This window comes from Adelges cooleyi, unplaced genomic scaffold (assembly GCF_023614345.1).
Source record: "Adelges cooleyi isolate 19-005CV unplaced genomic scaffold, UGA_ACOO_1.1 ACOO_flye_CR_arks_rails_tigmint_CR_PRNA_306, whole genome shotgun sequence".
Classification (NCBI taxonomy): Eukaryota; Metazoa; Arthropoda; class Insecta; order Hemiptera; family Adelgidae; genus Adelges; species Adelges cooleyi.
In genome coordinates this window covers 901,196-926,208 of record NW_026095977.1, presented here as the reverse complement: position 1 = coordinate 926,208, position 25,013 = coordinate 901,196, and the positions used below count along the sequence as shown (strand labels likewise).

The 25,013-nt window shown below is 29.3% G+C and overlaps 3 protein-coding genes across 8 annotated transcripts in view; 2 read left to right on the top strand and 1 right to left on the bottom strand.

The window, feature by feature from the left end:
* LOC126839578 (uncharacterized) overlaps positions 1–25,013 on the bottom strand; it is a 189,813-nt gene that overhangs the window by 84,331 nt on the left and 80,469 nt on the right. The window lies entirely within an intron of this gene.
* LOC126839573 (zinc finger protein 271-like) lies at positions 4,579–11,999 on the top strand. 2 transcript variants are annotated; one of them, XM_050574939.1, is made up of 5 exons: positions 4,579–4,807; positions 8,147–8,319; positions 8,767–9,042; positions 9,171–10,842; positions 10,927–11,996. In XM_050574939.1, the coding sequence occupies exons 2-5, from the start codon at positions 8,171–8,173 to the stop codon at positions 11,098–11,100; spliced, it is 2,271 nt and encodes a 756-aa protein (XP_050430896.1). In that variant the 5' UTR covers positions 4,579–4,807; positions 8,147–8,170; the 3' UTR covers positions 11,101–11,996. The 2 variants fall into 2 exon arrangements, with proteins under 2 accessions (XP_050430896.1, XP_050430895.1); XM_050574938.1 differs by having other exon boundaries at positions 9,171–11,999.
* On the top strand, positions 13,027–16,100 carry LOC126839576 (zinc finger protein 664-like). Of its 4 annotated transcripts, XM_050574949.1 has the most exons (7): positions 13,027–13,219; positions 13,322–13,482; positions 13,795–13,993; positions 14,494–14,709; positions 14,932–15,108; positions 15,194–15,476; positions 15,729–16,100. In XM_050574949.1, the coding sequence occupies exons 3-7, from the start codon at positions 13,857–13,859 to the stop codon at positions 16,065–16,067; spliced, it is 1,152 nt and encodes a 383-aa protein (XP_050430906.1). In that variant the 5' UTR covers positions 13,027–13,219; positions 13,322–13,482; positions 13,795–13,856; the 3' UTR covers positions 16,068–16,100. The 4 variants fall into 4 exon arrangements, with proteins under 4 accessions (XP_050430906.1, XP_050430902.1, XP_050430904.1 ...); XM_050574945.1 differs by lacking the exon at positions 13,322–13,482 and having other exon boundaries at positions 15,194–16,100; XM_050574947.1 differs by lacking the exon at positions 13,322–13,482 and having other exon boundaries at positions 13,027–13,223; positions 13,800–13,993; positions 15,194–16,100.

The following is a 25,013-nucleotide window of genomic DNA, read 5'->3' as shown; positions in this document are numbered from 1 at the left end:
GTTGTTTTGCTGTTTTGACAAATTAAAAAAATGTTTCTATTACCCGTTTACACAATCGCCTTACAACGAAATGAAATTTTTAAGCTTTTTGTACAACTAAAGTTTTATAGAAAAACGACTTTCTTTCAAATCACTTCCATATTAATACTTGGTATTTTTTTGGACGTATATTATACTACTAACCGTTGTTTAGTGGTCGTTACTAATTAGTTTTAAGAATTATGTACTATCGACAAACCAATAACATATCGAAAGCCCTTCCCATCAGAAGGGGTTGATATTTTTTATCATGATGAATATAAAAAAACATTAAAAAAATAATAGTAATATATTTAAAATACATGATTTTATATTTTCTTGAACGCGTAAGACACTTGATGTTTTGCAGGGATTTAAAACTTTGATGATTCTTACTCTTTTTAATGGCTACTGTTATAGCGATTTCAGCGTAAAACTTAACAAATACATGTATGCATGTATATATATATATATATATATATATATATATATACATACATACATACATACATATTATGTTTGTTCAATAATAATCGAGGCCGTGTATCATAAATAGTACTTGTTTTGACGAACACAACAAATTTTTCTGTCACCTGTTTTCACAACCGTCTTATAACAAAATTATAGTTTTTAGCTTTTTGTACACCAAACGTTTTATAGAAAAGCGTAAGAATATTGTGACCGTCTGCATGAACAATTACTATTTTTTTTTTTATTATATTAAATTATTAAAAAAAATTACCAACAATAGTTGATCTCTAATTAGAGATCAACAAATTACAAAAGTCCATACGAAAAATGTTAATATTGAGGTATAAAATATTATAAATGCCTTACTAGGATTTTATAATTGCTTAAATAAAAATAAATAACCACCAAATATAATAATAATTAAAAGCGTTTTAACTTTGGAGACTTTAAATAATATAACTAGGTCAATTTTAAAGATGTTGTTTTCTTTTTTGGATATATTTCTTATTCAGTGCATTTGTGTACGCCTAACAGATAACTGTTTGAACAAGCATACAATATAATAAAACAAAATATATGTTTTCTTCTTATTTAAATAAATACCACAACTTAAAACGTGTGTTTTAGAACTTTTACGGATACGAATGTAAATGTACAATAACTTAGAAAATAATAACAACGATAAAACCATATAATATTTTCGAAAGGTTTTAAATTAATAGAAAAACCCAATTGAAAAATTGTTCATGACCGGATGTAGAGATTTTTAGGTGTCCTAAGAATAATTATTGCAGCAATAAGGATAAAAATAAGATACATTTTTATGAAAATGAAAATTGTAGTTTTTGTATTATTATTTATTTAGTTTACATATTTTATCATAAAAATAAGCATATAAATTACAATTTTATTTTTAAATATTTGGTACACACAATATTTATCCACAAGAGTAGTTATCGACCAGTATTATTTATTAATTATATTATTATTTGTTGTTTAACGGTTATGTACTTACTGCAATTACTGGATTGTTCCAATAACAAATTCCACATAACACATTTTGTTATCAAGTACATAATATTTTATGTCTTGCACTGTGTCATGTTTACAAATAAAAAAAATAATTACCGAAATACTAAAGTAGTAGTTTTTACCTAGTCTATTCTAACTATTTATTTCTACTTCTGATACCTCCCCTTTTTTTCTAACTTTATTAAATTTCTATGCAAATGCTAGTGACAGGTTCATTGTTATTTATAATTATTTTACAGATATTAAGTGTTGAGGTAACATAACCATTTTGGAGTTAAGAACATCCATTTTAACATTATTAAAGCAATTCCCTAGCTGGCCGATCACATTGGTATTGGATACGATTTATATCAGGACAGTTCAGGGCACAAAAATTAATCCTACATATTTTAAATTGAAAATCACGTTAATTCCAATTTATTACTCAACACATTATTGTGTGCTATATCCCAAATTTTTAAAATTGTTTAAATGGTTGTGTATTAATTCAGAGAGCGTTTTGTGTGGCCTATTGCATATAATATGTTATTTACAAAAAAACTAAAAAAAAAAATTAGACACTAAAATCAATGAAAAAAATTTGGTGTTTTTACACACAATATTTTAAAGTCTACTATGTACTAACGCATTTGATAGAACGAAAAATCTGAGTACATAGACCATTTTTGAGTATTTTTGTGTGTATTATTATTACTCACGTGTTGTTCCATATCGACTCGAATTTAAGGTAAATAAGACGCAAACAAAATATTACCAACTTGGTGCAGTTTACACACTTTATCGTTTGTTATAATATTATACTGCGCAACGAAAAATTGGAACCCAAATTTGGGCCTCTAGTGGATGAGTTCTGTACTCCTCAGAAAATAATCGGTGTAAAGAATATAACAATGTTAAAATATTATAATATTATCTTCCGGTTTTGAGAATTAAAGAGTTGAATTTTTCTAGACTTTTTTCGACCCAACAAAGTATCATCCGCATACGAATTCGGATCTATAGATGTGTTACCCGAGAAATTCGGTCCATAGGAAAAAAATTATATTAGGAATTGTTCCTACAATATGGAAAACTATTTTTATAAACCCTGTTTAAAAATCAAGCGATAAAAATCATGTTCAAAACAATAGACCTATTTCTAAACTGTCGTCGCTTCCTAAAATCCTAGAAAAACTTTTAAATATGCTATCCCTCTATAGTGTTTTTAAAGAATATCATAAATTCTAGCCCACGTGGTTTTATTAAATAAAATATTTTCCCTAAAAGTGACCGAAAAATTGTCTTAGAATATTTTTTTTAACCGTATACAAAGTATACTGTATAGTGTAATTCAAATACATGTAAAATTGGTTTTGTATTTTTCAAACGAAAAAATCTTTTCTAGGGACATAATATACTGCCAAAACCAAAAATAAATTGTTTTTCTGTGAAATGTTTTCGTATTTGAAACATTTGTACAAATAAGAACACTTACAACGAAAACAACAACAGTTAGGAACAACTCATAAGTGTAATTTATGAGTTAAGCCGATAAATATATTTTTTCACAAAACTTTGCTTAATCAAAATTATTTTGGAACTTTTTAACTTAGGCAAGTACCTACTAATATTTGCCACAGCTCCTTTTTATTGGTAATTTGTTTTATATAGTACCCAATGAAGCATGATAATTAATATTTGCTCTAAATTGAACGGTGTACAATTGCGCCCCACATAAACATATTTATTGGTGTCTATTGTTGAAAAAAAAAACTAAGAATTTATAATCAATTCTAAATTAAAAAAAAAAACCAATCAGTTTTTTAAGGGCGGCAAATTTCTTATGCCCAGAGCGGGCAATATAGCCATAGAGGATCCATGGGACATATTATATTCATATGGCATGTGCATATATCGAGTGTTTTTTTTATATTGCTTGTACGTTTTTTAAAAGCCATACCTGATACCACATTATTTGATTTGAATATACGAGTACCAATAAAAATGCATAACATTGTAAAGCCAAAATTTACAAAAAAATCAATAGCGACTCGATAGCTACGTGTGTAGCTAGATGATTTTTTATAACTTGACGCTGTCAGGTACAACATCATTTTGCCGTTTATTGTACTCACTTAAGATTTATTTTATTAGAAATACTCATTGTTAATTATTTATTTAAAACCCATCCTGTTTTCTCTTACCCCTTTTAGTTGGGGAAGGTAAACGTTACCGTCTAATAAAGCGAATCGTTACAACTCCGTAGGTACAATGTTTAGTACATTTTATAGTAGGCTAAAATTTAAATGTTTTGACCAACGTGTGGTTTATTTATTATTATTTTTTTCTTGACGTTTTAGACTCAAGAGCCTGACGTAATTAAGCCAACTTAAGATAGTTCGATTTCGATTAGAATCCGATTATTCTAATTGTAAGTAGGCGTAATTTAGTCAGGCTTCTTTTAGGGCTAAATTTGTTACTTGTAGGATCACAATGGCTTTTACACGTAGAAAATATTGTATAATAGTTAAAAATGATATCTGAAGAAATAATACAAATTAAACAGAAAACAAATTTACACGGTCAAAATTTATTAAAACCATTTCCCCTTAAATGTCGCCTATATAAAACCGCCTGCATTGAAATTCTTTACAGTTTAAGGATATCATTGAGCAATTGATATTACCTTACTTGTACAAATTGCGCTTTATTTAGCTTTCTCTATACCAATAATTATTATGCATCGGACGAGAGATTTCTAGTAAAACAAAATTAAAATTCGATATTTAAATAAAACTAATTAAAAATGTTTAATATAAACATTTTGTTATCTGGTATAGACCAATAGCGTAGGAGAGAGAGAGAGGTCCGAGGGTCGATATCGTTAAAAAGAGATAGAGAGATTTGTTAGGTATCCCATGGAAAAATACCTCTTTTTAACGATATCGACCCACGGGCCTCGCTCTCTCTACTATCAGTCCATTTGTTTATAAGTCTTTCTTTATCAGCCCCCAGCTGTTATCAGTTATTGCACACGTCACAATATAATATCATTATCAAATTGTAGCATAACATTTTCTACTTTCTTTGTTTGCAATTTGTATATTGTAATATAATTTTAAAATTCAAATTTCTGTCCAGCCCGTAATGAGCCTGATTTATTTTATGAGTTAACGCAATTAATAACGATTGTTTACAATATATTACAATAAAAAAATATTAAATTGAGTGCGTGATTTTATAATATTAGTGTCTAGATAATTGTGCCCTGGCCATCAGCATCTTCCTAGCTGTACCTATACAAATTGTAAGTACCTTGAAAATTCATAAGTACCATTAAAGTCCGTAATGCCGTTTTCACACGCGCACACCGGTAGGTCTGGTGTCGGCTGTAATGTAATCGAACGACCGCTTTTTCACATTGTGTAAATTAAATGTTTTTTAAATAAATTATGAAAAAATAATTCCAATAACGTTTTATTCAATTAAATTTTTTTTCTTAAAAGAATTTGCACAACCCTCCTTACTAGTAATTGTAATGTTAATATTGGGCCTCATTTGGTGATTATAACCTTTATTTTGATATTAATTTACATTCTTTAAATTATCTCTATACTATGATATCCTTTTACCAATCTAGTAAATATCTTTAACATTTCAAACATGATCGGTAAAAATGAATAAACATGTTTGTACATAGTTATTGTTAGTTTTGTCCTTTTCAATATTTATGTAATAATTAATAAAGTTTACTATCTGCGTATTATTCTGCTACAATTCTCTTGTCTAGAAAAAACCTAAAGCAACTTACGGTTATATATAATGGGAATATAATATAATTCAAAATCTAAAAGTATGGTTTGGGAATAGCGCATTAGAGTTGTTCCATGTTGCAACCGACTAAGTAGGAATTACAATTTGTTAGAAAATAGACTAATATGTTAGTTTGCCAACTGTCGGAGTGTTTGAATTGGTAGATAACAACTGCTTGTTTATTCTTAATTTAACTAAACGATTAGTACACAAATTATTTGTTCCGACAAGTAAAAAATAAAAATAAAAATTGTACCTTCATCTTAGATTATTATTAGTCGTATCTCGATAAATTTCTAGCATTAAAAAACGGTGAACAATTTTTTTTCTTATTTGTTTTAAGAACAAAAAAAAAACAAAACATAATTTCTAATTAGTATTTAGCATGTTCTCTGTGTATCATTTTTGTATGCACTGTGAAAAATTAACTTTTTAAAAAGACTGAAAAACTAGTAGACTTAAACAATTAATTCTATGAAATTATTAATAATGCTGACAAAAATAACAAGCTTGTTACTTAATGCTGTCTAAATTGTATCCAATTCCTACGTTTAGCTATTTTAAATGTTTTTAATAGTTTATCACACGTGCGATAGTCGCAATTATGCACAAGTTTCTATAACACATAGTGGGTAATTAAAAGAAAAATGTTACATTACAATAGACAGGTCTAATGACATACAATTACTAAAACCTTCGGTTTATAGTTTGTGATGTTAGTTTCTTAACTCCAATTAATTAGTTAACTTACTCTAGCAGATATGCATAAAGTTTAGTTATTTAATTGTTTTTTTTTTTTTATAATGTACACATTGTGAAAATAAAATAATATTTATAGGTAAAAGTCTTATAAATATCAACCAAATATTTATAAACTAGTATATGCTATATACAAAAACAATATTAATAAAAACATAATAACTCATAAGGCATGATTTCATTAAACTAAATCAAGAGTACAGTCATTTAACAGACTAATTTTTGTTCGAGATTTCCTTGTCGAACATTAAACACATATTTACTCAAATTAGGTTTTATTTTTTAAAACAATTTAAACACTGTCTTAAACTGTTTAAGAGACAATATCTAACTTATTTAAAAATGCATGACCAAATATGCCATTAATGATAAAATCATAATATCGGTTAAGATCAATTCATGTTAAACTAAATTAAATATTTCCTCATAAAACAATCAAGAAAATGCTAAAAATTGTCAAAATTTAAGTAGATATAAGAAATATATTTGAACTAATTAACAAATTATTATAATTATCTTTAGAAACTGTTTAACATGGATAACCTCAAACCGATACATTAAATTATGAACTAAGTTAGTAATTATTACACATACATTTGTTGGAAGATTATTTTGGTAAATAACATAAATAATAAATAATTTAATAGATAATTGAAGAAAAAGAAAAATTTGAAGTGTTAAGTACAAAATATGTTCAACACAATACTTAAAAAACCTATGCAACGCCAATAAAAGTAGTGGTTGTCTAGGTTAGGTACTGATAATTATTTTATTTTAATAAATTGATTTTAAAGTAGGTTGCTATATTATTTTTTGGTTATATTTTCAATCTTAGTCATATTAAAGTAAAAACGTGTAACGGTAATCATGCCGTAAGAGTAAAATAAATTAAATGATTTACTATTGTGTATATGGGTTCTCTTTAGATATCTTTCAAATAATAGAACATAAATACATTATACAGAATTAGTACAATGCACAGCTCATTGTCATAAGTTGACTGTAAATATATTTTTTTAAATTCCATATTGTGCAGTTTGATTTGAACTGAACTTGGTAAGCAAATAAAATATTTCAAAATTACAAGTAGTTATCTAAAACAATACATAGCAAACAAATTGCTTGAGTACCCATTTTATAATTTAACACCCAACTTGTTTAAATCTTACCTGAAATCGGTCAACGACTAATAGAGTAAATAAAGACAGTAGTCACTGTGTTAAAAGTTGAAAAAATTTCAAACAAAAGTTATCATGAAATCGATTTCAGTAGTGTCGAATAACATTATTTTAATCTAAAATTTAATTAAATAGACTTGCAAATGAAAACAAGTTGTAAGTACTTGTTAATCCTAATTGTTTAAAGTTAAAACTATTACTAAATAGGTATAGACTACAGTATACGGTATACACCAGCCGCTAAAGTAAGCAGATATTAATGAGTATTTTAACTTTTAAGGTAAACCGTTTACGACAATGCATGTGTAATCATTTATTGATTTCTCATAATATTGTGTACAGTGAATAAAATAGTAGAATATTCTCTAATCATTGTATGTGAAATGAGGAGAGGTACAGCAATAGAATGTACCATTCACCTAATGGCCTACTTTCAGACGTTTAGATGTATTCCGAGTACCGACTACCTGTACAAAATATACAATAACTAAAAAAGTGCGAACGGTCGTCGTTGGTAATGAGAATTAATGTATTGAAGCGCTCCAATTTGTAATCTTTAAATATTAATAACTCGCCAATGCATTATGCTAACTAATATTTTTTTGCTAAATTTTTTTTTTTTTTAGTTTTGAACCATAATTAAAAAAAAACCACATCCCATTTGTAAATCAAAAGTTGCTATCAAAAAAACTAATTTGAGAGGGGTATAGGAACATAAAAATTTGTGGAAAATTGAGATCACATTATATAAAAACATTATAAAAAATAAAATGTATTTATTAATTAAACCCAGTTAGATATTGAATGGTTCACGATAAGTTGATTACCTTGTATATATTAATATTTTATCTGTATTATTTGTAACTTTTTTTTGTTTAAATATTGGAAAATTATAGTTTATTGCATCAAAACTGAAAACCATGATCAAAGTAGAAGAAGAATATGAACAATCCCAAGAACATATCACCAAAGTCGATGAAGAAAAATCAAAATCCACTTTTATTCCTGAAAATGAAAAGTCAAATAATGGTGTAGTGCCCCAGACCTTAAATGAAGTCAATACTTACAAGTAATATAATATTTTAAATACAAGAAATACATTTTGTTTTAAACATTAAGGAAAAATAGTGTGATGAAGTGGTTATTAGTTTTTCATAGCAATTGTTCATCAAAAAATGATCATATAACATCCTATAGCAGCTTAGATAAAGGGTTGTTCTCATTTACAATAATGATTATAATTACTAATATGTTACTATATTTTTTACGTATTTTTGAAGTATAAACTCCGTAATTATGCAGATAAAGTGATCTAATGCAGTGAAGCACGCAAAACTTAAAAGCTTTGAGTTGCTCTTATTAGTTATTTTGTACATGCTAGTTTGACAAGGTTCTTATTCAAAACTTGGTTAATAACTGATAGCAGTTTACATACAATTTTGGATTTACAGAGTACATTGTTTGTAACTAATTCTCTTTCTTTTTTAAGCTTAAAAAAAATTATTTTTGTTTTTAGTGTTATAAATAAGTACAACGGTACGATTGTGAAAGTTGAAAAAGATATATTGAACGGATATTGTTTCGAGTCTGTGGTGGAAATTGAAGAAAACCGGTTTTTGGATATAAAACTGACAAATTACGAATTGGACCAAGTACGGAAATTTGTCTGTGACATTTGCCAAGAAGCGTTTACTACCAAAAGAAAAGTAGCCGGGCACATAAGAGAAACACATAGTGTAAACAGGACACTCCAGAAAAGTTGTGGAAAAAATGTTGTTGGAAACACACTTAGGTAAAGTGAATCTGTATTTTATACTTATAGTTATCAACTTTGTCATCGTTAAAATAAAGGCGTTTGATCGTCTTTTTTGTAAACTCTATAAACAGGTACTGACTAATCTATAAACTTTATCTTTTTAGTAATCGAATTGCACCGAAGATAGACTGTAAAAATTCTGCAAAAAAACTGGGATTGTTCCATTGTAATTTGTGTCAAAAATCGTACATCACTAAAAAGCAAATAACATTACACATAATACAAGCCCACCAAACATTAACAATCAAACCCTTGTCACGAAAACCTTACTCTAAACATTACAATAAGAATTCTAAAGCATTAAACAAAAGTGACAGCCAAAACTATAAATGTAATGTTTCTTCAAGGTCATTTCCAAGGTCATCCGGCCTCACAAATCACCAAAAAGTGCACACAGGGAAAAAGCCCTACAAATGTAATGTGTGTTTAAAAGCATTTTCACAAAAATCTGTCCTCGCAATACATCAACCCGTTCATACTGGTGAAAAGCCATACAGTTGCGATATGTGCCCAAAGTCATTTTCTGTTAAATGTAGACTCACAAGACACAAACTAATACACTCTGATATTAAGCCATTCAAATGTGACGTATGTTTAAAGTATTTTACTGAAAGATCAGAACTCCAAATACACGAACGACGCGTGCATACTGGTGTAAAGCCCTACGAATGCAATGTGTGCTCGAAGAGATTTTTTGATACATCTGAACTCAATAGGCACACGCGCACACACACTGGCGAAAAGGCATTCAAATGCAATGTGTGTCATATTTCATTTTATGAAAAATCCCACCTTACAAATCACGAAAAAGTGCACACAGGAGAAAAGCCCTATAAATGTGATGTGTGCCTCAAGTCTTTCTCCCGCAAGGACACTCTCGCTACACACGAACGCGTGCATACTGGTGAAAAGCCCTATAAATGTGATGTGTGCAAAAAGACTTTTTCACAAAAGGTTCACCTTGCTCAACATGAACGCGTGCACACTGGTGAAAAGCCTTATAAATGTGATTGGTGCTCTAAGTCATTTTCTGTATCAAGCAGCCTCAAAACCCACAAACGCGTGCACACCGGTGCAGGCGTTAAAAAGCCTTATAAGTGTGACATATGCTTAAAAACGTTTTCTGATAAAAGTAAACTTACAATACATCAACGCGTGCACACTGGTGAAAAACCCTACAGTTGTGATGTTTGCCTAAAGTTATTTTCTAGGAAATCCCACCTTACAATTCACTCAAGCGTGCACACTGGTGAAAAGAATTACAAATGTGACGTGTGCATGAAATCATTTTCTCATAAATCCACCCTAACACTACACAAGCGCGTACACTCTGGGGAAAAACCCTACAAATGTGATATATGCCTAAAGCCATTTTCCGGCAGATCTCAAATTAGAAAACACATGCGAGTACACACTAGAGAAAAGCCCTACAAATGTGAGTTTTGCGAAAAAGCATATTATGAAAAATGTATGCTTCAAGTACATGTACGCGTGCACACTGGTGAGAAGCCCTTCAAATGCCGCGTGTGCTTGAAGTCATTTACTAATATGAACGACCTTAATAGACACAAACGCGTGCACACTGGGGAAAAACCCTATAAATGCATCATATGTTTAAAGTCGTTTGCTCATGTGTCTTACCTCACAACACATAAACGCATTCACACCGGAGAAAGACCCTACAAATGCGACGTGTGCCATAAGTGTTTTTCTCAAAAAGCCAGTCTCACAAACCACAAGCGCATACACTCTGGGGAAAAACCCTACGAATGTGATGTGTGTGTAAAGTCTTTTTTTTCTAATAGCGGCCTCACAAAACACCAACGCGTGCACACCGGCGAAAAGTATTACAAATGTGATACGTGCCTAAAGACATTTTCTGACAAATCTAGAATTAAAATACACATGCGAGTGCACACTGGTGAGAAGCCCTTCAAATGCCGCGTGTGCTTGAAGTCATATACTAATGCGAACTCCCTCCGAAGACACAACCGCGTGCACACTGGCGAAAAGCTCTATAAATGCTTCATATGAGTTAGAAATTATCATTAAATCGACCTTTTTTAACCTTGTTTTTTATGTAATTATAATTTTACTAATAACTAGTTTATACCTAGTATAAGGTAACACTTAGTGTCTAAATAATCGATTACTATTTATATTCTTAATTTAAAATGTACTTTTAATTGTAATAATTTAATGTAGAACTGTTAATGTACTTGATGTTATATATACAAATAAAACACATTCGCGTGCACACTGATACAAATGCTTAGACAATATGATGCGGGCTTAAAGAATTATTTTCTGTAATAAACTTCGGACTATCTGTAAGTGTGCATACTGGTGAAGAGAATAAATGTCTAAATTATTTTTTAATTAGAAATAATCATTAAATGGACCCTCTTTTTTTACTGTGCTTTTTATGTAATAATTATATATATATTTTTTTTTTTTAGGAACAATAATTAATTTATACCTAAATAAATATGTAAAAAAGTCCAAATAAACAATGACTATTTATGTTCTTAATTTAAAATGAACTTTTAATTATTATAATTTGATCATAATGTTTTTATGTATTTAATTTTAATCATGTACATTATTATTGTACTTAATGTTTCTATTTGTGTTATTATGATTCATTTATTATACCTAAATACTACATTATTTTTTTCTGTACTGTCTTATTCATTTTTTAAGTTATCGTTCTTTTCAATTGTATTTACTAAACAATATGTAGTATCTAGTAGTAAACATTTTACAGTTAAATAAGAGGTAAATTTGGGCAATACGCTATATTGTTTTATTTTTTAATTTACTTCTTTTGTTTTTAACCCTAATGTTGGTTTTGCAGTCTCCATACTCTATCCATTATTCTCGTTACCAGACAGCTTTTTCACTTCAGTGGATCTATGTAATAAAGTTATTTTTATAATTACTAATTTCAATAATTGTTTTACACATAGTGAGATCAATAGCTGATTTTACAAGAAATAATGTTGTATACTTATTTGTAAAAAAAAATCGTTTAGTTAAAATACTATGTAAGAACAATAAATTGTACTGTTTGTCACTTTCCTATTTAAGAAGGAAAATAATGTTTTTAGTTGTATTCTCTTGGATTAATTGTAAGGCCTACGGTTTTTGGCAAAACAGCTTCTGTATGTAGCTGTTTCTTTTTGTAGTTTGTATTATTGTTATTATTTGTATTATTATTATGTCCAGACTCTAGCCCAAGACGAATGTGGTTTAATTAAAAAGTTAAACCACTTTGTGTATGCGATATAATAATAATAAAAATAATAATATAAAATGAGCGTGATTTTATAGCAGTAAGTACTAAGTTGTTTTAGCGACTACGTCACATAGTCCTGGCCTGATCGGTCTCTTTGTAGCTGTCTAATTGTAAGTACCTACCGAGTAATATATCCAATTACTCGAAATTATAGTTCAAAATTTCAAAAATTGATTGACTTAGTATTGTTTGTTATATCTATAGAGCACTACCTACCGACGTACAGAATGAAAGCAAACAACCTCCTTACCTAAGACACCATAAAATATTGTTATTTTTATTTCGATTTTAAAATTTAAGGTTGTTGTACCGTTTTTAATTACTTTCAATGGATAAAACAGACGAATATTTTTTTTTTGAAATTATTACACTTTTCTGTATTTTGTATGAAATTATAAAAATATAATATGTAACTACTTGGGTAATTAATTGCGTGATCGTAAAAAAACCGACGAATAGTTGAAAAGAAAATACATTTTTATTTTTTGTAAGCCAATTTGTAATAGACACTATTATTTGTGTAGCTGTACCGTAATAATTATTATCTTATTCAAAACGCCTTCACTTGCCATCACTGCGTTTTACCTCTAGCTGATTACAGCAACCTCCACTGTTATCACCTGTTGCTCACGTCATAATAATATTATCAAATTGTAGATTGAAATGTCCGTAAAAAAATTTTGTATGTCTAGCTCAATGTGAACCTGATTTAATTGAAAATTGGGTCAATGTGTCTTTGCAATAAAATGTAAAAATTAATTAATTAGCTGTGTTAATTCATAGCAGTAAGTTGTTTTACGGTTTTTAGGTAGGATACGAAGCCATGGACAGCGGTCTCTTCGTAGCTGTGAAGTTGTAAGTACATAATATAACACATTAGGCTTGTAGAGTGAAAAACGCTGTAAACGGTCGAAGGGACAAATAAATTAGTGAATAATTCATTTTATCTATGTGTAGTTGTCACAATTATTTTTACATATTCATCTTAGAAGAAAGCAACGCTATCAGCAGAGTTGATACGTACTGAAAGACCGTATGAACCCGTATGACCGTATCGATTTACTGTTCAAAGTGTTCTATAGTTCTACATTAAACTGTTTCTATAGTGTAATTTTTTTGTTAGTATCAAGTAAATTATACTTGAGCAATATTATATATGTGTTACATATAGTTTAAATCACCATGTAAGTCTGTGATATCAGTATTAAGAAAAGAGGGCAAATGTTATTTAAAATAATTCTTTAAAACTTCCTGGTTATTTAGTTAATTTGGTTTCAATTTGCTTTTTATCAATGTTTAGTTATTAAAGTGTGCTAATTAAAAAACTATTAAAGCACAAAGATGAGTACTTCAGTTTACAAATTTTTGTATTTTATTAGTTTTTCATCTGTATTATCATTATAATTTTTTTTTTTTTTATAACAAAATAGGTGATTTTTTTTTATTAAGCCAGAATTAAAATTGATAAAAACGCTTTTACTGCAATAACATCATGATCAAGGTTAAAGAAGAATACAATCAGTTCAAAGAGCAACCTACCAAAGCATTTGAGGAAAAAACAAAACCTACTCATAATAAAAAGTTAAATAATATTGCGACTACTCAAAACAATTATGGCAATACATACAAGTAATGTGATATTTTAAATATAAGGAATACATAGTGTTACTAAATATTAAAAAATGAAAATGTTATTGAGGCATTCTGGTGCTTATTAGTTAGAGGTTATTCTTTATTGATTTACTTTACAGCGGTAGTGCTGTATCTAATAAATACTATCAATTAATTATTAAAGATTAGAAATTTAAAGAGTGCCGTAATAAATTAAAAAAATGTTATCAAAATAATTAGTTCTATTTTGAAAATTTCACCTTACACTATAGTTGTGTTATAAATTGCTTTGATTTAGTTTCGTTAGCTGACCTTAAACGGATGTTACGTATATCTTTCTTAAGTGGCCAACTATCAAACCCTATAGACTCTCCTATTTCTTATAAACCGTAAACGTAACCGTAAACATTAAAGATCAACAATATTGTTCTTGCTCATCAATCAATTACATTACCTCTGTTTTTCTATGTCCTTTTATTTATAAATATAATTTTTTTTTAATATGTTTGGATTTTCAGAGTTGACGAACAGAGAGTTAAAATTAAAATAGGTGAAACGGATGATTATTATTATGCGTCCACGATCCAAGTAGTAAAAGGAAATGAGCAGTTCAGTGGGGAACTTACCGAAAAACTTGGGGAAAAAATAAAAACATCTTTTGTTGAAAAAACATGTAATAGCTGTGCAACAACTCAAAATGATCTTCAAAGAACATTCGATGGGAATACATATAAGTAATGTGATTTTTTAAGTACAAAATTAAAAAAAAAAAAATCCATTTTGCTAACTATTTCATATTATCGCAACTCATAGACTTATATAAATGTATCATCAAATTTGCCAACAATAACAATCATAGAACCATGTTCAATATATTATGGGCATGCCCACTGTTTTAATTTGCCATTAAGTTAATAATACATTTTTTTAAAACAGTTTTTGGTTTTTTTTTTTAGAGTTAATCAAGTCATAACTAAAAATTACAATACGGATGATTATAACCACGAAAACATGATCAAAGTAGAAGAGGACCTTGAAGAAAAAACAAAACCTAATTACAGTGAAAAATCTGATAATGATGTGACGACACAGAACTATTCACAAACAATAATTGATGGCAACTTATACAAATTGTATGTTAACCTAATATATTCTCGTAGGAGCTTTTTATTTTTTTATTTTTTGAACTTAAAAAATTAAATCATTTTTTGTTTTTAGTGCTAGAGAAACGTACAACGGGACAATTGTGAAAGTCGAGGCAGATCTGGTGAATGGAAACTATTTCGAGTCTGTGGTAGAGGTAGAAAAAAATTGGCTTTTGGATCAAACGATGAACTACGATTTGGACAAAATACGGACATATGGTTGCGATCTATGCCAAGAGTCGTTTAGTACTAAAAGAAAAGTGGCTCGTCACATAACAAAATCACATAGTGTAATCCCAAAATCTCAGGAAAGCACTAGAAAACAAGTCGTCAAGCTATACAAATGTGATGTGTGCCTCAAGTGCTTCTCCTGCAAGGGCACTCTCACTGCACACGAACGCGTGCACACTGGTGAAAAGCCCTATAAATGTGACGTGTGCAAAAAGACTTTTTCTCAAAAGGCCCACCTTGCACTACATCAACGCGTGCACACTGGTGAAAAGCCCTATAAATGTGACGTGTGCAAAAAGACTTTCACTTATAAGGGCAACCTTGCACTGCATGAACGTGTGCACACTGGTGAAAAGCCTTACACGTGTGGCGTGTGCTGGAAGTCCTTTTTAGATAAATCCACCCTCACAAAACACAAACGCATTCACACTGGAGAAAGACCCTACAAATGCGACGTGTGCCATAAGTGTTTTTCTCAAAAAGCCAGTCTCACAAACCACAAACGCCTGCACACTGGTGAAAAGCATTACAAATGTGACGTGTGCTCAACGCCTTTTGCTGATTTATCCACCCTCACAAAACACAAACGCGTGCACACCGGAGAAAAACCTTACGAGTGTGATTTATGCTTAAAGCTTTTTACTGATAAATACCATCTTACACGACACAAACTCGTGCACATTGTTGTAAAAAAAAAGAAATATAAATCTAACTAGAATTGGAAATCATCATTAAACACTTCTTTATCACTCGGTCATTTTTTATGTATTTTTTTTTTGTGTTGTAACTATATATACCATGTCTATAACACATTTGTGAATACTTGCAAGAGATGGCTATTTCTTGTATTGTACTAAGTATATCATTGTAATAAGAATATTATTTTATAGTACTCACGTTAAGTATCCAGCACAAAACCAAAAAAATTTGTAAATAACTATTGTTATAGTTTAGTTATGTATGAGAAAGTAGCGAATGAGCGCACTCTGTTAAAATGATCACTCCTAAACAAAAATAAATATTGAATTTCAATTAAATCAATTCCATATTTCTAAATTTTCTACTATTTTTAAAGTAAAAATATTTAACTATAAAATAAAACAAAAAATAAAAATACTTTTACTATGTAAAATATACTGTTTTCATGTTGAAAAAATAATTACACTTTTTTTTGGTAAAATATTTAACTTTTATTACTTAAAATACTTTACTTCCCCAAAAGTAATATTATTAGTCCACACCAACATAATATCCCAGCTCGTTCTACCTCCGACGCCTCTGTTGTCAATCGTTGCATATACAATATTATGTCATAATAATATCAAAATTGTCTGTATTAAAAAAATATTATATCTTGCCTCTAAGTAAGGTGAAGTGTGATATTTTATTTTTTAAGCTTCTTGTGTGTATACCTAATATAAAATGTATTAAAATTAGTACGTGATATTTATAGCTGTACGTTCTTTTAACGTCTTAGAATCTTAGCTAGCAGTCTCTTTGTAGCTGCATAATAGTACCCGTAAGTACAGAATAATATCAACATTGACTTTACTATCATTGAGCCATCATATTTATGATGTTTATTTGAATCTTCCAAAAATGTAAACAGTGCATTTTAAACTTGTAGAAACAAGTGTCATTGACAGCTGTAGAAATGAGTTTATAAATAAATCAAAACCCTGCGGATCCAACTGGTCATTATTTTGTTAAAGTTGCAGATTGTCTAGTGATTATAATATAATATTGATTTAGTGTTCAGTATTCTCTATAGTTTCTCTTTAATCTAGTTCTATACTGTGACATATTTTTTTTCATCGACTTAGCCAATTTCTTTAGATTCAATAATTTTAATGTTTTATATTGTCGACACATTAAACTACAGTTTATTATGCTGAGATATTTATATTGAATGTGCCAAGATGGCAAATTGTATTACACATATTAATGTTTAATTTACATGTTTTGTTTTATCTAATTAGCTGTTTTTGATTTTGTTTTACATTTTATCAATATTGAGTTGATAAAATGTACCAAATATGTAATATAATAACCGTTATATTTTTCGTATATGTTGACAGTTTTTAATATTTTATTTGTATTATTTATTATTTCTTTGTTATCTCAAAATAGGTGTTTTATAATTTATTAAGCGAGAAACAAGTGTAGAATTAAAATCTAAACAGACGATTATATTGCAAAGACACCATGATCGAGGTGAATGAAGACCATGAACAGTCCAAAGTGCAACCTACCAGAGGGTTTGAGGATAAAACAAAACCGATTAACAATAAAGATTCAAATAACTGTGCGATGACCCAGAATGACCCAAAAACCTCAATGGACAAGTAATGCGATATCTTTAATTGAGAAACTTATTTTTTTACTCATATTTAAGAAATAATATTATCGTACATCTATTGTTAAACATTCCATTCTTTTTAGGTAAAGTGACTGTTCTTTGTTTATTTTGCTATACAGCGGTAGCTGTATAATTTATTGAGCTTTCGTTAGAAATTAGATCCAGTGGTCAAAAAGCAAATTTCATGTATTTATAAAAAATCGCTAATCACACTACTACGAAAACACGTGTAAAGATGTAAATGTGTAAATTTAATTGTACCTACATTTCTAATTTTCTGATTTTTCAAAATGTTTATGTTGGCCAAAAGTTTTTTTAGTAGTTTTTCAATATTTGGCCTTAATCGATTTATTGGCAACATTCACTTGGTTAGTTATTTTGAATCAATTTAACCATTCATTCAAGTTAATTGGTCGGAACCAGGAACACCGTAGCAGACATGTACGACAAAGAAATGAAATTACAATAGTTTGGTCGACTTAAGCGGACCAAACGGGGCAGAATTAACTCCAACTCCAACCCCAACCCCATCCCAACAACATATAAATTAATTTGTTATGTAGGCACTTACTTACTGGCGAACCACGGAAATTAATTTATGAGAAATGTTAAATACTGATAAATGCAGCCAGTAAATTGATTAACAAACTATTGAAACATATATCATTGACCATTCCCAATAAAACTTAAAAATATTGGAAGTAACTTTTTTTATTCATTTTACATTAAATATGACTCATGTATTTATATTGACATTTTGTCCCTTTCGATAAATAATAAAGCCATACTTAGGGAGACTATTATTGATATTTTTCTTAAATTGCGAGAAGGAACTTGTAAATTAAAATATACGAATAAAGAAATTATAAATTATTACCTCTAACAATACATATTAATGGGGGGAAAATATGGATGTTCTTCGGTTTATAATATTAAATTCTGTATAAAAAAATGTTGTGATAGTCTGATAAAAAAAAACTACTAATAAATCATTCATCCAGTATATTATTGCCAAGAATATGATATCGCATTGTTTACGGAGTTGCAAAAAAAACAGTTTTAAAAAAAAAAAAAATGTTTATATTTTTTTTTAAATATAGCATTATGAAAAAAACGCACATATTCAAGTTAATTGTTATCTACATTACACGAGAGCGTATACAAAATATTTCGGAATTTTTCTGCATCATATATATATAGGCCATTTATACATATGCGACCATGTATTGATTTTCCACACTCCGACATCTGTTCCATATCATATAACATTATTGTTTTTTAATAAAATAATACGGGTTTGAATACAATTTTGTAAAGTGTTTTTCGCATACTTCTATGTTTTGTAGTAGAGATAATATTATATTATCTATTTAGTATTTACTGGCCATAAGATCTTATGGACGCATTTTTATTATTATTTTTAAAATTACTTTAATAACATACATTACCCGTTTAAATTCAATACTTTTATACAATAATTATTATCATGTTGTTATCAATATACGAAGCGCACGTCGTGTGTATAGTATCTCATAGAATAATATCTATTCTCCTTGACACTTTATTACACATGGAAGCGTGCATCTTAAAACAACAATAGACTCATTAAGAGGGGATAGTGTTTTCATGAACTGCTGATCAAATCTGATCACGATTTTAAACGATCTTAATGACCCAAAAGATAGGCATATAACCAGCTTCCGGGCCAGCGGAACGTCAGTAGTAGTCAGTTTTCCTTCCTTAGCCTAAACTTTCCTCTCAACACATCTACACCCGTCCGGGTAGCTACTTTGTATTTCGGCGTGGGATGTATACTTTTTCCTACTCATATGTTGACGCCTAAAGGGTAGCTATTTATAGTCCTTTGCGCTTCATATGAACGGTTACACCGCAAAACGTCGCCCGACAAAACGCCACCGGACAAAAACTCGACAAAACGTCGCCGGACAAAAAATCGACAAAACGCCGCCCCTAAAAAAACCGCCTCCCAGTAATGCCAACTCTAACAATTTGTGTTTACAATATACGATTATTAATGGTGCTAGTTGTGCTTCAAAAAATAAAAGTGTTGAACAAAAGTTACTTTGAATGATGAAAGTGATAATCAATTATCCGAAACAGTAGGTTTGAATAAATGTAACAATTGATTTGTTCTCTAAAAATCTCTCGCTGTAATAGTAATTCTTGTGTCATTCATTGTAAAAGTGAATTATCTCTTTGTAATTGAATTTTGAAACAACGAGCTTTTTGAAAATTAATGTATAGCAAAAAAATAGAAAACACTGAACTAATACTTGTACCTACTTTTAATGTTTATTACAAACCAAAGGTTCTACAAATTTATAGTGACTTGGAAAATGAAACCAAAACTAATGCAATAAATTAACTTAAACTTTTTTTTTCTTTTTTGGAGCTACACCACTTTTACAACGAACGAACCAATTTGTAATACAGTAGAGTAAAATAATAGTACGCAGATTTCGTGTAAATGAACACTCTTTATCAAATTTAATCAATAGCCTGACAACTACTCGCACTAAGTGTGCCAAATGAGTTAAAGATAAATGTTATCAACCTCATCATCGTCACCGTCGTCTACTTAGTTGTGACAAGTAAAAGAACGCAAAATGTATACATGTAAATAATGAAACAAAACAAAAAAACTTGTCAACATTAATATTAAAAAAATTATTGAAGCTTGAGTGAGGTACATTATATTTACACTATTTACATGGCTTGAGGTTACTCCCACTTGGATGTCTTGACTAGTTCGCCAACGTTTCATAATATTATAGCACACTAAATAATATTGTATCACACTGTGGATCACAGATACAATGGGTTGATAATTTACCTTTTATATAAATATATAATATTATTATGTACCTCACATAAGGTATTGAATGTTAACTACACATTATTATTAACAATATTATTACCCATAGATTGTCATCTACACAAACCGAAAACCGTTTTGGTCGTTAAACGGCGAAAATCATTGAGTATGGATAGTTTCTATACTCAATGATATTATATTAACAAGTTGTGTACAATTTAAATGAGTTTTCACGCTCAGTGTTGAGAGTGAACTTGACAAACGATCTAAGCGCAAAAACTGTAAAAATTAGTTTTATACTTTAGGTATACCAATATAAAAACAATCTGATGTATTTTTTTATAGACGATTTTTAATTCAAATAAACTGAAGAACTAAATTAACCCGTGCTCGCAACTTCCACCAGACTTTTTGTTTATTAAGAAAAAAAAATACTTAAGAGTATACAAAAACGGCGAGTCTTATGTGAATAATAACAACTATTAAAGCATAGCGTGCGGGCTGGGCACAAATTCGAATTTCCAGTATGTCTCATCTGTTGTCTTCGCAGAACCACAAAGACTGTGGACCGAAAAGTTAATAACAATTAAACGACGGCTATTATATTTCAATTCTCTATTAAAAAAAGAATACACGTTGAAATGCAGTGGCGCTGAAATCGTTTTAAGACGAAAACATCAAATTTAAAGAGTCATGTGTGTTGTCCGAAACTTTAAAGGATGATCGAATTAACCCCTTAGATAATTCCCTTTTTTATTTTTAAACAAAATATATATAAAGTTGAAAATTTATAATAACAGCTAAAACAAATTATGATTATATTTCCAAATGTTTACTTATTAATACTTATTTTGACTTAATCTATCACAAACCAGACATATTTTACTACACTTGATAAGAAAATGCAATCATTTAAAAACAAATCGCGTTTGATTTAATACAATCATCATTTGGTATCATTTGGTCATATATATTTTTTCATTACTATCAAGAATTTTTAATAAACTGACACATTATTTATACACTTGATAAAACATTTAACATGTTAATTAATATTACATACCTACACTTTATAGTAATATACCTACTACTAATTTGTTTAGATTGCAATATGAATAGCTTAGACGATAAAATTATACGTACAAATAATACGTGTGTATTTATTATGTTAAGCAAACCGACAGTACAAAATTAATTGTGTTGCTAAAATGCGTAAATTGAAAAATAAAAATTTGATAAATATTTTACTCGACATAACACAAATAATTGGGCATATGAATAAAATGTTTATTAATTAAAACATATTATAGTGGGTTGAAAAAACTGATAAATCATTTTATACTGGGTATGTTTTATTATAGTATAATATAAGCTATGTTGGCTCTTAAGCCTATGGCCTATACAACACGTGATGACTGTTTTTTAATATCAGATTACATACATTAATTGACCGATTACTACGGCTAGTAACATCGACTATCACATGATATTATTATAAGAATATGTAATTATAAACTTGTATTATGAATTGTGCTGTTCTAGTAAGATAACTTGTTCTGATGCTTTCCTATTAGTTTTTATTATAAAATATAAATGAATATAAGTATTTATACTTTTTAAAAAACTGTACGATTAACGAATTCTAAATTTATTAAGAAAATAGACTTTAATTTTAATAATCTGAAATAATAGTTCAAAAATAATGTATAAAAATATTTATTACTAAAATAATTTAATAAAACAAGTCTAATGGTGTACGATTTGGTATTAAATCCTAATACACGCAGGTATAAAATTCGCATCGGTTACCGACGAACTTTGGGGGATTTATTATTGTTCTAGTCAAAACAATTTGCGAACACCCGTAGCCACTCCTCGCCCTTCCGTCTGTCCGTATGCTCTGGTGCCGGTGGTGGCTTTTATTTTTTGTTTTGGTTATGAAGATGGTATAATATACAGAGTGTACCAAACACCTATTGACAACCGAATATTTAAAACTCGATTACTAAAAAAAATATTTTCGGGGGCTCAATTTCAAACCAAAAATTAACCTATAGAAATTAAAAAAAAAAAATTACGCGCTAACTAACAATAATATATAACTTTTATTCAAATAAACACCAAACATTTTTGGGTCTTTTTGTGCACGTTCTGTATACTATTATTAGATATTTCGTATCTTGTACGTACGTTATATTTTTAATCTTCTGTCCCTCACTATAAACATATATTGACTAAAACTATAACTAATTCCTGGTATTTCAGTGGTATAAATAACGCTTCTAGTATAAATTTAAGCCATTTTACATTACATTAAAAAAAGTAAATCAATTTTATAGAGTTTAAGTTGAATGAGCTTTTTACACTAATAAAATACTTATTTGTATAATAGGATAATCTTGAAATATTTTACAAAATAAATAAAATATATTATATTATTTCTATATCCACTGTAATACTGTATATTTACTATCGGAATTTAATTCTATCAGCTTTAACGATTACGCTGCAAAGCAAAGGCAATGTAATGGTGTGTATAGTAGCTCAAAAGGGATGAATGGGGTTGCCTAGTAATACCAAAGAGTTACTGTGGTGTCGAATGTGTACAGTGTGTATAATGTTGATAATTTGAAAACTTTAATAATTTAAAAAAGTTTCTTTTTCGGTTTTCATTAGTACTTAAACTAGAATTGCCTCACCGGTGCAACAAACAGTTAACTAAACAAAATACAATTGTGAATAAAATTCACACACAACAAATTAACTTAATTTCTGGCCAGGGGTGTAGCGAGGTCATTGTTCCCAAGTCCATTCGGCCGACTGGCTTTACAAAAACAAAATGTACACGCACATGAACTAATTAGTAATTTTTTTTTCCATACTTTTTAATTTTCTCAATGTTTTTATGTTTAAATTTTTAAAACTATTATTATATATACGAAAAAATAAGAATACTTTTAAATGGATATATTTATAAAAAATAAAAACCAGTACAGTGGGGTCGGGGCATAGTGGGGACGGGGAGGTCACAGGTTTACGGGAATTTTTAAGTCTGAAAGTGATAAAATCACTTTCGAAAAAACGCTTCGATGCAAATCGGTAGTTAGTATTTTCAAGCCAGTACAGTCCAAACCAAGCACAGTATAACCAGCAAAGTAAGAAAGTTTTAAATTAAGGTTCTGTATATACAAATGAGCATCAAAGCGTTAATTTGAAAGCGATTTTATTCAATTTTATCACTTTTATTTATAATAATTCTTGTCTTAATAAAATATCGTTTTTTTTTTGTGGTGAAAAATATACATTCGGACTTCTTATCCGACTTTCAAAATGCCATCTGGAAATATTTTTTAAAAACAGCCTCGTTTGAGTCGTTAGCTCATTAATGAATAAAAACGAATAAAATGTGAAATAATTACTCCTTAATAATATGTCATGCTGGCAGCACAACTAACACCATTAATAATCGTATATTGTATACAAGTATTGTTAGTGTTGGCATTACTGAGAGGCGATTTTTTGTCCGGCGGCGTTTTGTCGGGCGACCTTTTGTCGTGTTTCCATATGAACATTCCTAAATATTCATCACATATCCCCTATACATATTTCCATTACACGAGATCTATGTCGCACACGTGTCGCATTCCCGTAAATTATAAAGGTACCGTTGTTCATTTATTTCTTATATCACCTTTACTACCATTTAATGATTATCCTAATGAACCGATCGCCAAAGTACATAAATCAATTCTAACGGTTTAACTAGCCCGACCATATTGTATGAGGTTAATTTAACCAACGAGCAATATAGTCTGTTATAATAATTCTTTGGTGTTGCTACTATGAGCATCCATTAAATCATTATTATAAATGCTACAGAACTGTATATAGAATTGTACTCTGTCGAGATAGGTTCATAATAAGGGTAGCGTTATGACGCGAGCACTTAAAACACGCTATTAGTGTCTGTGGTCATAGCCACCGGTCTTGGTTGCGTTTACATATATATATATATATTTATATTTAATAAACGTCGAAAACATCTTGACACTATCGCATCAGCGTCAAATACACACACCAAAGGATTAAATATTATCTGCACACAAAGGTAAGACATCATAGTAATAATTACGTAATAATAGAACTAGGTATAGCGGAAGGATAATATAATAGTATATATACATACCCCGCTCACTCATATACACACATAAACATTTCTCTCCATCTAATTACACTAATTACCTTTACCCCACCATCCGTCCACCTCTTTTTATTCATTAAATGACCACACAGCTGTCAATAGTCCGCATAGATTTGCTATTTTTATTTTTATTAAATTACCCACCCTAGGGGCCTAGCTCGAAAAATGAACTGCTTTTTTCTAAAACGTAGGTAAGATTTCAATTACAGATTTAGTATTATATATAGCTACCGTTAAAATTCAAGTATGGTTACCGCAAACGGTCA